Source organism: Hydra vulgaris, chromosome 10 (assembly GCF_038396675.1).
Source record: "Hydra vulgaris chromosome 10, alternate assembly HydraT2T_AEP".
Classification (NCBI taxonomy): Eukaryota; Metazoa; Cnidaria; class Hydrozoa; order Anthoathecata; family Hydridae; genus Hydra; species Hydra vulgaris.
Window position 1 is genome coordinate 14,663,847 of NC_088929.1, and position 16,154 is coordinate 14,680,000.

General features: G+C 30.7%; 1 protein-coding gene across 1 annotated transcript in view; it reads right to left on the bottom strand.

Annotated features, from left to right (window-relative positions):
* LOC101241294 (serine/threonine-protein phosphatase 6 regulatory ankyrin repeat subunit B) overlaps nucleotides 1-16,154 on the bottom strand; it is a 56,288-nt gene that overhangs the window by 28,254 nt on the left and 11,880 nt on the right. The window contains exons 6-8 of the mRNA XM_065807323.1: nucleotides 8,383-8,463; nucleotides 1,020-1,253; nucleotides 422-497 (exon numbers count right to left, since the gene is read on the bottom strand). Coding sequence (XP_065663395.1) covers nucleotides 422-497; nucleotides 1,020-1,253; nucleotides 8,383-8,463 — 391 coding nt within the window. The remainder of the gene's footprint in view (nucleotides 1-421; nucleotides 498-1,019; nucleotides 1,254-8,382; nucleotides 8,464-16,154) is intronic.

Consider the following 16,154-nt stretch of genomic DNA (forward strand, 5'->3'; position numbering starts at 1 on the left):
TTTCCAAATTTGTCCAAATTTGCTTTTTAAATGAATCTTAATGAGAGGATTAAAATAAGTTTCTAAAAACACCTGAAAAAATGTTATGCAACTTTAATTATGTAAAAATACTTTTATTATTTAAAAAATATTGAAATAAGTACAGCTCTTAGGTATAGTAAATTAATTGTTAACCAAAAGACAAGAGCTTTAAATCGATTAATTTTTTGTCATTTACTAAATTAAAGTGTAGAGACCAAATTAAGAACAAAATAAAAAATTTGAGAATGAAATAAAGAAAAATAAGAAAGAAATAAAGTATAGAGACCAAATTAAGACGTTTAGAAATAGTCGGGTGTGGAACCCACTTACCACAACCCGTACTGTATGGGTCATGACAGCTAGTTAAATATAAAAATATCATAACAACATGATTTCTTACCATGCTCAGCTATATAGTGTAAAACATTTTTTCCTTCATTATCAATTTTTTCTTTATAATGTGGCTTCAGCAATATCTAAACACAAATAGAAAATAATAAACTTATTGTGTGGGGATAGATCAAACCACTTTATTGTATAAATTTCACAGAAAACAATCCAAATATTTAAGTCAGAGAAACAGTAACCTAATTTCAATACTTTAGCTATCCTTTTTAAAGTCTATTATCTTTACAAATATATATCTAAGAAAAGTTATTAATGAAATGTTGTTGTTCAATCTTATCAGGTCTTTATTAGACATGATCAGGTTAGGTTCTGGTTGGGTAAGAATCAAGATTACCCTGATACTAGTAACATGTATATGTTTAACAACAAAGTTACTTCATAATTTAAAATTCTAAGTACTACTTATGTTTCTCCCTAATAAATAACAGCCAAGTTCTCCCTAATAATTAGAAACCTATTATCCCCCAACAAATTGCTTCAATCAATTTTTTATAAATATTTGTGGTCTTATTAAATATAACTTTAAACTAAAAATATTTAAACCAAATAATTTGTGTAAAATTAATTAATATAAAAAATGAAACCTTTACCCTTAAACATTGGTTACTTTCACTCTTCATTACACTATGATGCAACACACATCTTCCTTTGTTATCACACAGCTGAACTTCAGTGTCAAAAGATTCAAAAATTGTTTCATTTTCAAATCCAAGATTGCAAAGTAATTTTAAACTTTCTGCTTTATCAAAATAACATGCCCACATCAAAGGATTCATTCCATCATTGTCCAAACAATGAGAATCAGCTCCAGAATTAATAAGTAACTAATGAAGCAAATGTATATATATATATATATATATATATATATATATATATATATATATATATATATATATATATATATATATATATATATATATATATATATATATATATATATATATATATATCAAATATTAATATTAGTATTAAATGTCTTAATTAATTGAATCTCTATAAGAATGGTATATAATTGGAACTCGTTAGGTTAACCAGTCTTGAGTATTTATTAATTTGATTAGAACATACCTGTATTTCTAATGTAGCGAAAATATAGAGTCAACTAAAATTTAATGACTTAAGTTGAAATACCTCAACAAAATTTTATCAGAGGGATCTAAAATTTGGTCGTTGATTTTTTTCGAACTATATAAACGTTCTTGCAAAAATAAAATAAAATTATCATTTTTATATCTTGAGTTATTCGAATTGGTAATTATTTGGTAAAGTAAAAAGACAAAAATGGTCAGAAAAGCTGTTTCAGACAATGATGGTATGATGGCAAATTGTAGGTCTGCGAAAAGATAAAACAAAAAGCCAACGAGAAATAGATCGAATGTAAAATGTTTCGCTTAAATGTGTACAAACAATGTTGAAAAACCATGAGCTACATAAAGCTTCATAGTATTATCTCTCAGCGTTCAAAAATTATGATCATATAAAAATTACAACCCCCTCAAATTGAGGGGGGTTTGAACTTTAAATGGTCATAATTTTTGAACGCTGAGAGATAATACTATGAAACTTAAAAATTATCGATGAATATAAGTCTAGTTTAGAATAATACAAAAAATATTTCATCAACTTGTTGCTCTCACGTTTGGGGCAGGTGTAGCAAATATTTTGGGGCTTTTTTGTTCCCAGCCTCCAATCATCGCAATTTTTTGCAAACCCTCATTATTTGACATAAGTATAAACATGTATATGTTTGGAGCTAGCTCCATGTCTGGAAGTTAGCTATCTCAAAGATCAAAAAATGCTGGATCCATCACTGCACTATATATATATATATATATATATATATATATATATATACACACACACATATAAATATATATATATATATATATATATATATATATATATATATATATATATATATTTATACACACACACATATAAATAAAAAATAAAAAATATATATATATATAGATCTATAGTTTGAATTTTAACATTCTGAATGTGTTTAACAGTATAAACAATGTTTTTATTTTTATTTTTTTTAATAAAATGTTTTTATTTTTAATTTTTTTAATAAAATGTTTTTATTTTTATTTTTTTTACTGTAAATCATGCGCGGAGTGTTGCTACATTGACTATCTTATAACCTGACTCGCAAGGGAGTGCTGCTACATCGACTGACAAATAGCCTGACTCACAAGGGAGTGCTGCAACATCGACTGACAAATAGCCTGACCCGCAAGGGAGTGCTGCTATATCTACTATCTTTTAGCCTGACCCGCAAGAGAGTGCTGCTACATCGACTGAGGGTTTGGTTGGGGCAGGCAGTCTATCAATTAATAAAAAAAAATAATTCCGGTCTTGCATTTTAATTTTTACTTTTTGTCAACAAAATATGGAAAAATTTTTCGGACAACATCTATGGGTTGTATATATATATATATATATATATACATATATATATATATATATATATATATATATATATATATATATATATATATATATATATATAAAATTAAACTAAATTTAGCAATTTTTTATAAAAGTAATACCTCCAAACCACTGATGGAAATCTTTGCAAAGCACGAAACTGTGCAACAGTTTATATATATATATATATATATATATATATATATATATATATATATATATATATATATATATATATATATATATAAACAATTTTAGAATGTATTCTACAAAATAGAGAGATCAATGTTTCATTTAATTTTTCATTTAACACTGTATTTCATCAATAAAGACTCATCAGAAATGAATGATCACATTAATAAAACTTCAATTTATACCAAAAATTAAATTACAGGAAATTGTAAATGTCTTAACTACTGAAAAATTTCACACATTTTGCTGAATATGCTGATATCTATTATAAAAAGAATTCTTTAGAATTGATTACTTCTACTTTTGGGGATTTAATGTAATTATCACTTATTTTTTATAGCTTTTTAGGAGAAATTTATTTTTGTGCCTGGATTTAGAAATCAATTTCGATTTTTTGTTCAACAAACATTCTTGGTTCGCATGTGTAATTATTTCAAATTTTTCTTGTAGGCATAGTATGCATTTTTTGAAATTATTGTTATATGCAGGTGCTGTTTGAAGGATGAACCAATTCAGTATGTGTATTTTGAAAGCATGGTGTCTTTTGAATACTTTTTATTTTAAAAAGAAGTGCTTATGATTGGCAAAACGTTTTTTCCATTCACCCTCACATTTATATATCACGTTCTTTGATAAACAATTTCTGCTCATTCAACAATTGCTTTTTTGTTTACAGTTACAATTTTTGTTGTTTTTTCATATAGAATTGTTTTTTTGTTTACAATTACAATTTTTTTTTTTTTTTTTTTCATATATTTTGCTTTTTTAAATAGAATTAGAAATGTAATTTAGTTCAACCCCCCATATAGCAAAAATGTTTCCACTAGCATCGGAAAAGTGTTTTTAAAATTGGTTGATAAGCATTTCCTGCCCTTTAATAAATTACATAAAATTTTTAATCGGAATAAAATTAAAGGTAGCTACAGTTGCACAAAAAAATTAAAAAGAATTATAAAAGGTCACAATAATGCTTTGTAAAACAAAAAAAAAATTCTATATGAAAAAACAACAAAAATTGTAATTGTAAACAAAAAAACAATTGTTGAATGAATGCAAAAATTTTATATAAAACAAAAAAGCAATTGTTGGATGAGTGCAAAAATTCAAAAATTTTATATAACAGAAAATTTTATAAAATTTTTTTCAAAAGAAAATTTTTATAAATATACTAATAAAAATTTATAAAAATATTATTTTACAGCTTTAATGAAAAATTCAAAACATTTTTGTACATTTGTTAAACTTATAACTTGAGTTTAAATATATAATCAAAAATTTAAATAATTAAAAAAAAAGTTTCTAACTAATAAATTTCAGTTAGTTGACTTTATTAAATTTATTTCATTTTCCAAATGTCATTTTTTTATTATAATAAATAAAGCATAATATCGGTATTGCAAAAGTTTAATTTTTTTATATATTTTTTATATATTAGTTTCTATGTTGTATGTAAAGGCCAAATACATGTTCTGTTGGGATTATTTTGAAAAAGAACCAACTGATAAAGATGGAGAAGTAGTTGCCAACGCAATTTGCAAAAAATGTTGAAAAGTTTACAAACTTGCTAAGGGTTCAACATCTAGTATGAGATACCACTTGAAAATAACTCATTCATCTTTGTATAAATTATTAGTTGAAAAAGAATTTAAAAATTCAGTTGATCAAAATGATGGCGAGAAAAATAACTCTACAGAGACACAAGGTAACTTATAATAAAAACTTTTTCACTGGTTTTATTTTAACTAAACAGTTTAATTGAAAAGTTGTTTTTTAATTTCAGATGAGTATATCGAAAGATCAGTACAAGGTCCAGCAGCAACAACAAAAAAGAGTTATGCAAGAAGATTCAGCTTGTTCTAGTTGTTCAAAAAATATTGGCAAACAAAACAATACAACAGTATTTAGGTCACAAAACAATATAGTTTCTCTACTTTCAAAATATAAAAGTCAGGAACAAAAACAGCTTATTGTTCTTAATATCACAAAGTTTTTGGTTTGTGAATCTCTACCCTTCAGTATAGTTGAATCTAAAGGTTTAAAAGATTTTGTTCATAGTTTTGATCCCTGTGCTAATATAAAAAGTAGGACAACATTTTCTAAGTACAAGTTACTGAATAGAAGATTAGTTTCAGTTATTATAGGCTGGCAGTTTATATTATTGTAAAATATAGTGACTAAAAGAGAGATTTCTTTAGCTTTCTTTTGTTGAGCTGGTCCTTGCAGTTTTGCATTATGAAATGCTTTTTCAATAACATTGTCTGGGTAATTACATTATTTCAGCCATAATTTAAGCTCTGCTAAACGCAGTTTTTCTGTGGTATAATCAGATGTAAATGCAATTATTCTTTTTGCAAGATTAAACAGAATGTTCTTTTTGGTGTGGTAAGGATGATGACTATTAAAATTTAAATAATCATGAACGTTAGTTTCTTTATAAAATAAATCCATTTTTATATATTTGTTATTTTGAAGAATGACAGAAATGCCTAAAAAATTAACTATATTATAAATATTTTCTTTTTCAATTAATTCAAACTTTTCTTGGAATTTTTCTTAAAAAATCCCAATCATCTTTTATATAAGTTTTTTGTTTCCGTACAATTGGAGATAGAATTAAGTGCAGAAATTGGCTTAAATGTGACGTAGGTGAGTCGATTCCTGCAATAATAGGTCAACCTTTTAGATCGTTTGGTGGTTGCATTTCAATAAATAGGGAGTCAAATTCTTGGACTTTTTGATTATTTCTTTACATTTGTAAATTTTGGGAAATATTAAAAATTGCTTGATTTCTATTCAAAATTTGTAATGTAGTCTACCTTATTTTGTGTTAGATATTTATGGTTATTAATCATTTTTATAAGATTTTTAAAAACTAGTCTATCAGAGTTTTGTTTTTTCATACGTAATTGACGAAGAAAGATGATCTTGATTGACAAGTTTATCACTGCAATATGTAGAGTCCATCATAATTAAACTGCTACCTTGTCTGCTTTTCTAATTACAATATTTTTCGTTTCTTTCAGCTTTTTATGAGCTTTTCTTTCTTGCGATGAAATGGGATCTACTTGTTCGATTTTTGAAATTATTTCATTGAGTTCTGGAGGAGTTGTTTTAACATTATAATTAGATTTCTGCTTTAAAATACTAACACCATCATTTTGGGTTTCACAAAATTTATCTTTTAACTTAAGTTTTCAAGTAAATTGCCTAATATCTGAATTAATGTGTAAAAAATCTGATTATACTACAGACATTTGCATTTAGCAGAGCTTAAATTATGGCTGAAAGAATGCAATTACCTTGACAATGTTATTGAAAAAGTATTTCATAATGCAAAAATGCAAGGACCAGCTCAACAAAAGAAAGCTAAAGAAATCTTTCCTTTAGTCACTATATTTTACAGTAATACAAACTGCCAGCCTATACTAACTGAAACTAATTTTCTATTCATTCTATCCTCTAGTGAAGGAATACAACAAATTTTTCTAATATTAATCCTGTAATAGCTTACAAACAACCACCAAAGTTACTAAGATAACTTACTTCTGTTAAATTTAATTCCTTACCATCTAACAATAAAAATATAGGAATTTTTAAATGTAATGATAGCCGTTGCAAAATTCGTCTATTTTACCTGCAAGAGGTAAAAAAATTTGAAACATCTAATGGTACTATCTGGAACATTAAAAGTCATGTTACTTGTAACAGCAAGAATGTTATTTATTATTTAAAATGTTTATCGTGTAATGGTCAATCAACATATACTGGAAAAACAAAAAGTTTGAGAAATTGCATAAATGGTCATATATTAAGTTGCAGAACCGGCCATTCAACTGACAGATTTGACAACCATGTGTATGGTTGCCAACGTATAAATAATAAAATAATGGAACTGCTTTTCCAGCCTTTTGGTTTTCTAGAACTTAAAAGTGATAAAAATTTATTGTCATATGAAAGTCATTGGCATAAACAAAAGCATGATACTTTTAACTAACACTTCCTGTTTTAAAAAACATTAGACGATGATAATTAATAGCAACAATACCTTAATTGATTAAAAATTATACTTTTGTAACACAAATAAAATTTTGCATAACAGCACTTAAACTAGCACTACTGATGAAATTTTGAAAGGCCTCTAGTGCTAAATATATTTTGTAACAATTTGTTATAAATCTTTTTAGAAATAAAAACTTTTTTTGTTATTTTGTTGTTATATTATAAAGTTGTTATTTTGCTTGACATACATTTGTTTCTCTATCAGTAGGTCCATCTTCCTGATGAACCTACTGATGGAGAAACAAATTGTTGAAGAAAAAAACTCTAAAGAGAGAAACTATTACTATGATTGACAAAAACTATGTAATGTAAAATTAAGGATAAGGATAATCAAGAAAATGTAATAAAGTGGTGGAGTAAAGTAATTTGGGAGTAAAACAAAGCCAAAGAAGGTTGATGATGTCAATCGCCATCAAAAAATAACGATCAAATAGAAAAATAGCGTGATTCTAAAAAATAAGTAAAAAAGTGATAATAGCAGACAGAGAATGAGATTGTGAATGTATCTAATAATACACATCAGAATGTATCTGATAAGATACATCAGAATGTATCTAATAAGACACATCAGAAAAAAACTAAAGTAGTTTAGGCATAGAAAGTATAAAAATTCAGATGATGCAGGGAATCATCATATAAAAAGTTAAAAAAAAATTAGAGATAAAAATAGAAAAAACTTGGAGAGACTGCATTAAAGATGATATAAAAAAGCAAGGAAATGAAAAATAATATAAGAAAATCAAGGAAAGAAGATGCTCAAGATTGTGTTTATTGTAGAAAATACAAATGCATATATACAAATATTTTTTTGCACACCGCACAATTTTTTTGCATGAAACGTCAATGATGACATCAAACAAGAACAGCTATCTGTGGGGGCAAATTTCACCAACACGTTTTTTATATTATGAAGTATTATTGTGTTCAAAATACCATAGTGTTTTTTATAAGTGATAGTAATTGCACTTTTAATAAGTGCACATTAAAATTTTAAAAAAAGTCTTATTTTGGGACAATTTAATAAATACCACGTCTAAGTCAATAAAACTATTTTTAAATTTTGATTTTACAAACCTACAGAAAATTACAAAAAGAAAAAAAAATATTAAAGTACAAATTAATGCTTTGTTTTGTTTTTGGTGTGATTGGTTAGTCAGACAAAGTTCATGTTAATTAGTTCATCAAACAAAATTATATGTTTAAAAGTTTTTTTCATGATGATGATTCTCAAGTGAATTGAAAAATATTTTATTAAAAAACACAACTAACCTTACAGAAATCAACACTTGCATAACCAGCTGCATAATGAATAGGAAATATTCCATTGTGGTCTTTAACATTGACAGTTATCTAAAAAATTTATTTATTGAATAAACTTATTTGAGAAAAACAAGCACAATATTTTATGGCAAAAAAAATTGTAAGGAAAAATATAGTACTATGATCAAAGGAGATCATCATCATCATCATCATCATTATCATCATCATCATCATCATCATCATCATCATCATCATCATCATCATCATCATCATCATCATCATCATCATCATCATCATCATCATCATCATCATCATCATCATCATCATCATCATCATCATCATCATCATCATCATCATCATCATCATCATCATCATCATCATCAACCATCATCATCCATTTGTTTGTTTTTTTCTGTGTATCTTTATAAATCTTCATAAACAATTTTATGCACATTTATACACAATCCTGTATACCTTTAGATACAATCCTGTGTGTCTTTACACATAATTGTATGAACTTTCTAATACAATCCTGCCTGCCTTTACACCCAATCTTACATACTTTTACACATAATCTTATGTATCTTCCTGAAAAAAATCCTTTGTCTTCAAACATAATTCTGTCATGTACAATAACTTAAATATCAACATTTATACACAGTGCACTTTCTTACAATACTTTGTGTGCCTTAACACATAAGCTTGTGTGTAAACTTATATACACAATAGGGTGCATCAAACCCCCTCATGGGTCATATTCTTAATGGCCCAATAATAAACATGTTCCTTTGGTGTTAAGTAGTTACTGTGTGAAATATTATAAAAATATAATTATTCCTAATGGGTCCACATGAAGCACGAAATATAGCTTACTACGGCATTATTACAATATTATATCAAATTTGTATGTCTAACTTAGCATAAATGAAGAGTTTTATAATTCATATCTTCTTACATACTGTAGAATGTTTCAAACTCTATTTGTGTTTTCAGGAGTTAGCAACCACTGTACCAACAGCATGACACAATCTGCTGTGAAGTTTATGCCAAAAAAGACTTGTCAGAAAAGTTCAGTGTTTGGAATAGGAGCCAGTATTACAGAAGCAGATGCGGAGATAACTGGTTGCAGATTACCGACAAGTGAACAAGTGCTGTGATGCTACATGTTTCATCAACAAGCTGGCCTGTCTATAAAGCAATCGAAACATGACAGTACAAAAATTGTGTTGAAGCAGATCATTTCTTTCTTCAAGAAAGCAAATATTCCAATAATAATAGAAAAGAAGGCCTGTGAAAAAATCATTGCACTGTCTGAAAAGAATGCAAAACTTCGTGAACTTCCTCTAGATCGTTGTTCATCATTGTCAGCACTTGCCAAGCTTGAACAAATGTCAGAAGAACTCAGTTTGATATTTCCAATGTGGGTAAAAGATGCTAAAAAAGTCATAAAGAATGACAAAGACATAAAGTTTTTAGACTCCATGAAGACAGACCCCACAGAATCATTTGGCTCCCATGACAAGAAATTAGCATTACAGTTACAGCGAGCTCTCTAGCAAAAGCAGCAAGGAAAGTAGTGATGAAAGTAAAGGTGATATCGATAGTCCTTTCAAGACTTCTGAAAAGAAACTGGTAAAAAAGCATCATTGAACCACTACCACTGGAACGGCAGTTCATATACCTTATAACATTCTTAAATCTCCAATAATTATGGCTATGGCAACAAGAATGAAAATTTCTCCTGCACAACAGTCTGCATTCACTGAGGTCATTATTGAAGAATCAGGAGATGATGCTAGTAAAATTGCTGTATCATTTGCCACAGCAGACAGATCCAGGCGTATGGTGAATGAAGAAATTGCTTCTGAAGTTTGGAAGTCATGGGTTCCAGCAACTGATGAAGAGCCAGGCAACACATGGCTTACAAGAATGATTTGTGGTCGCTGTTGGTGACAACACCAATGTCAAATTTTTTTGACGTACCTGCTTATCAACCAGGAATAGATCAACGATCTGGAGATACCATGACTAATGCTACAATGCAGTTGTTGCAGTCATGGAACTGTGCTGAGTCAATAGTAAACTTGACTTTTGATACTACGGCCAGCATTAACAAACATGTCAGTACCGCGTGTGTGGCCCTACATCAAAGAATTGGCTGTGCATTGTTCTGGTCTGCATGCTGAAATCACGTTGGAGAAGTTATTTTAACACACGTTTTTAACGACTTGCACATTGAAGCATCAAAATCACCAGAAATTATTGTATTTAACATATTTAAGAAGCATTTTGACAATCTTCTATAGAGCATTAGCAAGAACACTATAAAGAATTCATTGAATTATGCTTGTTGTACCTTGATTCAGAAAACAGACAGATTCACTTTCGTCAACCAGGTGCAGTCCACAAAGCACGGTGGATGTCCAAAATATTGTACTCCATCAAAATGGTCCTTCTTGAAGAGCAGATCCCTTTTTTGCCAGCAGGAATTACCACTGCTGCACAGCAGACAAAGTTATGCAGCTTCGCCATCTTTGTGTATCTGATATACAGTGCCTGGTGGACAACGTGTAGATCTGGCTTCAGAAAACCCAAGTTCACAACTGAAATCACTGCCACAACAAGACTTGGAGATTTGGTTACTGCAGATTCATGGTACATTTTCAGCCTTTTAGAAATGAACATGGATTTTCTTAACAATACCATTGAAAACTGACCATTTTACTCTTCATTTCTGTCATCAAAGATGAAGACAATTTCTGCGGCATGAAACTAAGTGCAGACTTTCTAGATGCAGCCAATACCGAGGCGAATTATCACAATATCTGCAAGTTGTTGAGGCTGACAGAAAGAAAGTTTCAAGTTTGCGCAGTTGTAAGAAGAAATGAGCAGCACCAACAGCCAAAGATCACGAAGATGGCAATTGGCAATACTTAACTAAATACCCATAGTCCCAGTAGCTAAAAGCTACCTACTGTACTGTGCTCTGTTCCATATTGTAAACTTTGTCATACTTGTTTGGAATATTTGAGTATTCTTTTGTCCATTTGACAGTCTTTGCAGTAAATGCAGTAAGAACTATAAGTAATTTCGTGTATATTAATTGTTTAAATGTAACCGACGTCAGTAATAGTATTAATTACAGTTTATTGTAAAAAATACAGATATTTGTGTTCTTTGTGGACCTATTAAATTGCCACAGAAAAATCTCAAATTTTTACAGGAGTCATAATTTATGAAGTGGAACACAGAAATCATAGGGTCGAAACTGATGTAAATAGTTAAAAAAATTGTTGGGGGTTTGATGCACCATAATACACAATCTTGGGTACTGTCATTTACAATAAATATTTGAAAATTAACAATCATACATAAAATTTAAATACATTGATACAAAAACATTTTGTTTTATATTTAATTGGATGAGGTACTTTGATCATATTAAACTACATTGACAATATGAGCAAGATTCCAAGATGATTTCTCAGAATTTGCCATGATACACTACATTATGTTTTTTTTATTCTTCCAGCTATGTTCAAATAATAATAATAAAATACTATTTTGAAGCTAAATGGATTATCTGTTAAATATTTCTTAATGCTAATATTTTTTTATTTTATTTTTTTGTCAAATAACTTTTTAAACCTGTTCTATTGAAGTTGGTGAATTACAATTATTACGTATACGTGGTAAAAGTCACGTAGGTAAACGTGATGAAAGTCACGCATTCATTTATGGTTTTTAATGGCTATTGTTGTTTTATAATTCTCATGGGAATTATAACTTTGTATTTATATATGATTTTTTGTAATAAAACAGAAGGTTGAAAAACGCTTAGATAATTGTTTTTAATATATGTATATAAGCGAATACAAGAATGCAACAAGCTATTTTGGCTATTATGCCACCAGTATTTGATGGCAACCATCAACGGTTTATCCGTCAACTGCGAACATATATTGCAGCAATGGACATTGACGAAGCAAAGAGAAAAACGATAACATTAACATGTTTGCCACCACAGATTTATTCTGCATTAGAAGATCTATGCTTGCCGGCATATCCAGAAGACGATTCAGTGACATACGAAGAGATTGAGGAAAATATTATAAACCAAAGTCATCGTTAATACTACGCTTTGAATTTGCAACAATTAAAAAAGCAAGTAACGAGAGTGTGACGGAATTTTCACGACGGATTGCAAGAGCTGCTAAAGGATGCAAATTTACGGATAGAGATGACAGGTTGCGCGACCAATTTATCACTGGCTTTAACGATGGAGCTACAATCAAACGGCTATTACTGGAATCTGAAGAACTTACATTTGCAAAGGCTGTTGAGGTTGCTGTTACTTTGGAACAAGTGACTCAAGAAGCCTGACAGTTGGATGGTTCCGATAATGTGATGGTTGCAGCAACATCCCTATTTCCCCAAACATTGGTTTTGCCGGAACAAATAAAATAACATGTTTTAATTGCGGGAAATTTGGACATTATGCACGGGACTGCAAGGTAAAATGTAAGAACTGTTCACACAATCATCGAGCCAAAGACTGCATCAAACGATTGCAAGGTTTAAAAGGAAAAGGGAGAATTTGGAAATAATGGCATCCAGTATTCTCCCTGAAACAGCGTTGCCATCATTAAAAGTTAAAATAAACGGAATGTTCTGAACAGCATTAATTGATTCTGGATGCTCAATTACAGTGGTTCATGCTGAATCTACACATGGACTTGTTTCAAAAAGTGAAAAATGCATCACAACTTTGGGAGGAACTGTTCAAGTACTAGGTGAAATGGTAATCAAATTGGAAATTGATGGAATATATCGGATGGTTAATTCGTTAATTGTAAAGGACAAACCATTCGGGTTTGATTTGATTTTTGGAATGGATGCTATTGAAAAATTCGGAGGAGCCGTAATCTATGGTGATAAAAACCGTACCGTCCGAATGTTAGCATGTGACACGGAAAAATGTGGCGCAAATTATATAACGAAGTAAACGAAGAGAACTAAGTAAACGATTCTGGATGATTCTGGATGCTCAATTACAGTGGTTCATGCTGAATCTACACATGGACTTGTTTCAAAAAGTGAAAAATGCATCACAACTTTGGGAGGAACTGTTCAAGTACTAGGTGAAATGGTAATCAAATTGGAAATTGATGGAATATATCGGATGGTTAATTCGTTAATTGTAAAGGACAAACCATTCGGGTTTGATTTGATTTTTGGAATGGATGCTATTGAAAAATTCGGAGGAGCCGTAATCTATGGTGATAAAAACCGTACCGTCCGAATGTTAGCATGTGACACGGAAAAATGTGGCGCAAATTATATAACGAAGTAAACGAAGAGAACTAAGTAAACGAAGAGAACGAAGAAAACAAAGAGAACGAAGTTAACGAAGAGAACGAAGTAAACGAAGAGAACGAAGTAAACGAAGAGAACGAAGTAAACGATGAGAAAGAAATAAACACGGCAAAATGTGGGGCTAATTATATAAGAAGTAAAGAGAACGAAATAAACGGAAAGAACGAAATAAACGAAGAGAACGAAGTAAATGAAGAAAACAAAATAAACGAAGATAACGAAATAAACGAAGAGAAAGAAATAAACAAAAACAACGAAATAAAACATCAGGATTTCACGGCAAAGTTCGACGGAAAAAAGTGGACGGCATCATGGAACTGGAATAAAGAGCCCGCAATTAATAACACGATCCGCGAATACAAGATGAGCGAAAAGCATGAAAGTAGTTACCGAAAAGAAAGAAATGAATGGATCAACTCTGGCATTCTTGTGCCGTATAACGAGCAAGCATTGGGACCACCTAAAGTATTGATACTGCTCATGTGTGTTGTGCAAGAAAATAAAGGTAGAAAGATAGTGGGAGACTTCCGAGCTCTCAACGAATTTGTAAATTGTCACACAGCAAATGCCGACGTTTGTCAAGAGAAACAGCGTCGTTGGAGGAAAATTAAAAGTGCAAAAATCCTTGATCTTAAGAAAGCCTACCTTCAAATTCACATTGACAAAAAACTGTGGCCATATCAAACTGTGATTATAAATGAGGAACTGTATTGTTTCACCAGAATGTGTTTTGGCATCAATGTGGCTCCAACAATAATGACTACAATTCTTCGTCACGTGCTCAATATGAATTCGACTGTGAAGAAAGCATGTGATAATTACATTGATGATATATTTGTAGATGAAAGTGTAGAAACAGCTGAAAATGTAGCGAAGCATCTTGAGAAATTTGGGTTGCAGTGTAAACCTCCAGAAGAGCTAGAAAAAGGACGTGTTTTAGGATTGAGAGTCAAACGAAATAAAAATGGGGAATTGATATGGAAGCGGGACAATGTAGTACAATACGATCTTCAAATGCAGTCACACGATCACAGCTTTTTAGCAATTTAGGTAAACTTATTGGACATTACCCGGTGGCAGGAAGTTTGCGTTTACAAGCTTTATACATCAAACGATTAGCTGGAAATATTCCATGGAATGAGTATGTTTCTGAAGATTTCAAAGAAAAAATGAATGAGTTGCTTCACCGTTTGGAAAAACAGGACTCCGTTGGTGGGAAATGGCTGGTACCAGTGAATGGAAAAGCTGAGTTTTACTGTGATGCATCGTCCATAGGACTGGGTGTAGTTCTTCTAATTGGTGGAATTGTTATTGAAGATGCACCATGGCTACGACCAACGAGTGATACGCACCATATTAATATAAGTGAACTAGATTCGATACTTCAAGGGTTAAATTTAGCCAGTAAATGGGATATAAAAGAACTCACAGTATACAGCGATAGCAAGAGCACCGTGGGATGGTTAAACGCAGTTTTAAAAGAAGAATATCGCGTAAAGACTCGGGGAATTTCTCAACTGCTAGTACAACGACGGCTGAATACGATAAAGGAAATAGCAAAAGATATTAAGATTATTGTACAATGGATTCCATCTGAACTAAAACTGGGCGATCGACTTTCACGAATCCCTCAAAAATGGTGCAGAACAGTGTGTGCAACCGGAATAATCCAACAGAAAGACATATGGAAAGTTCACTCAATTGGTCATTTTGGTGTCAATCGAACATTGCAACTTTGTTTACGAAACAACCAGAATGTATCACGTAAGGAGTTTTCAGCAGTAATTGAAGTTGTAACCAGTGCAACTCCATCAATCCTTATTCCGTGAAATGGAAGTATGGTCAGCTGAGTGTAAAGCAAAATTGGAATCGGGTTGCTCTCGATGTGACGCATGTAGGTGCAGAACTATACTTATCAATGATTGACTGCGGCCCGTCACGGTATACAGTGTGGCGCAAACTGGTAACCAAAACAGCGGCTGAAATTATTGGAAAGCTGGAAGAAATATTTTCCTTATTTGGACCGCCAGCTTGCCTTCTAATGGACAATGAATTTCGTTCACACACGTTAACAAGGTTTGCTGACGAGTGGGACGTTGATTTAGAATATCGAGCAGCTCATCGAGCTCAAGGCAATGGTATCGTTGAACGCATACACAGAACAATCAAAAGAACAGTCGCCCGCTCACGTTGCTCAATTGCTCTGGCAGTATTACTGTACAATAAGATGATCTCATCAAATTGTAGTAAAAGTCCATCGCAGCAATTTAAGCAAAAACCAACGTCGTTTATTCCAGGTGTCGATACACGTAAGAAAGTCGAAAAATATGAAGCAGACAACATATTCAAGGAAGGTGACAATGTTCGGGTAAAACCAGCTCAAGAGACAAAATGTGATCAGTCTT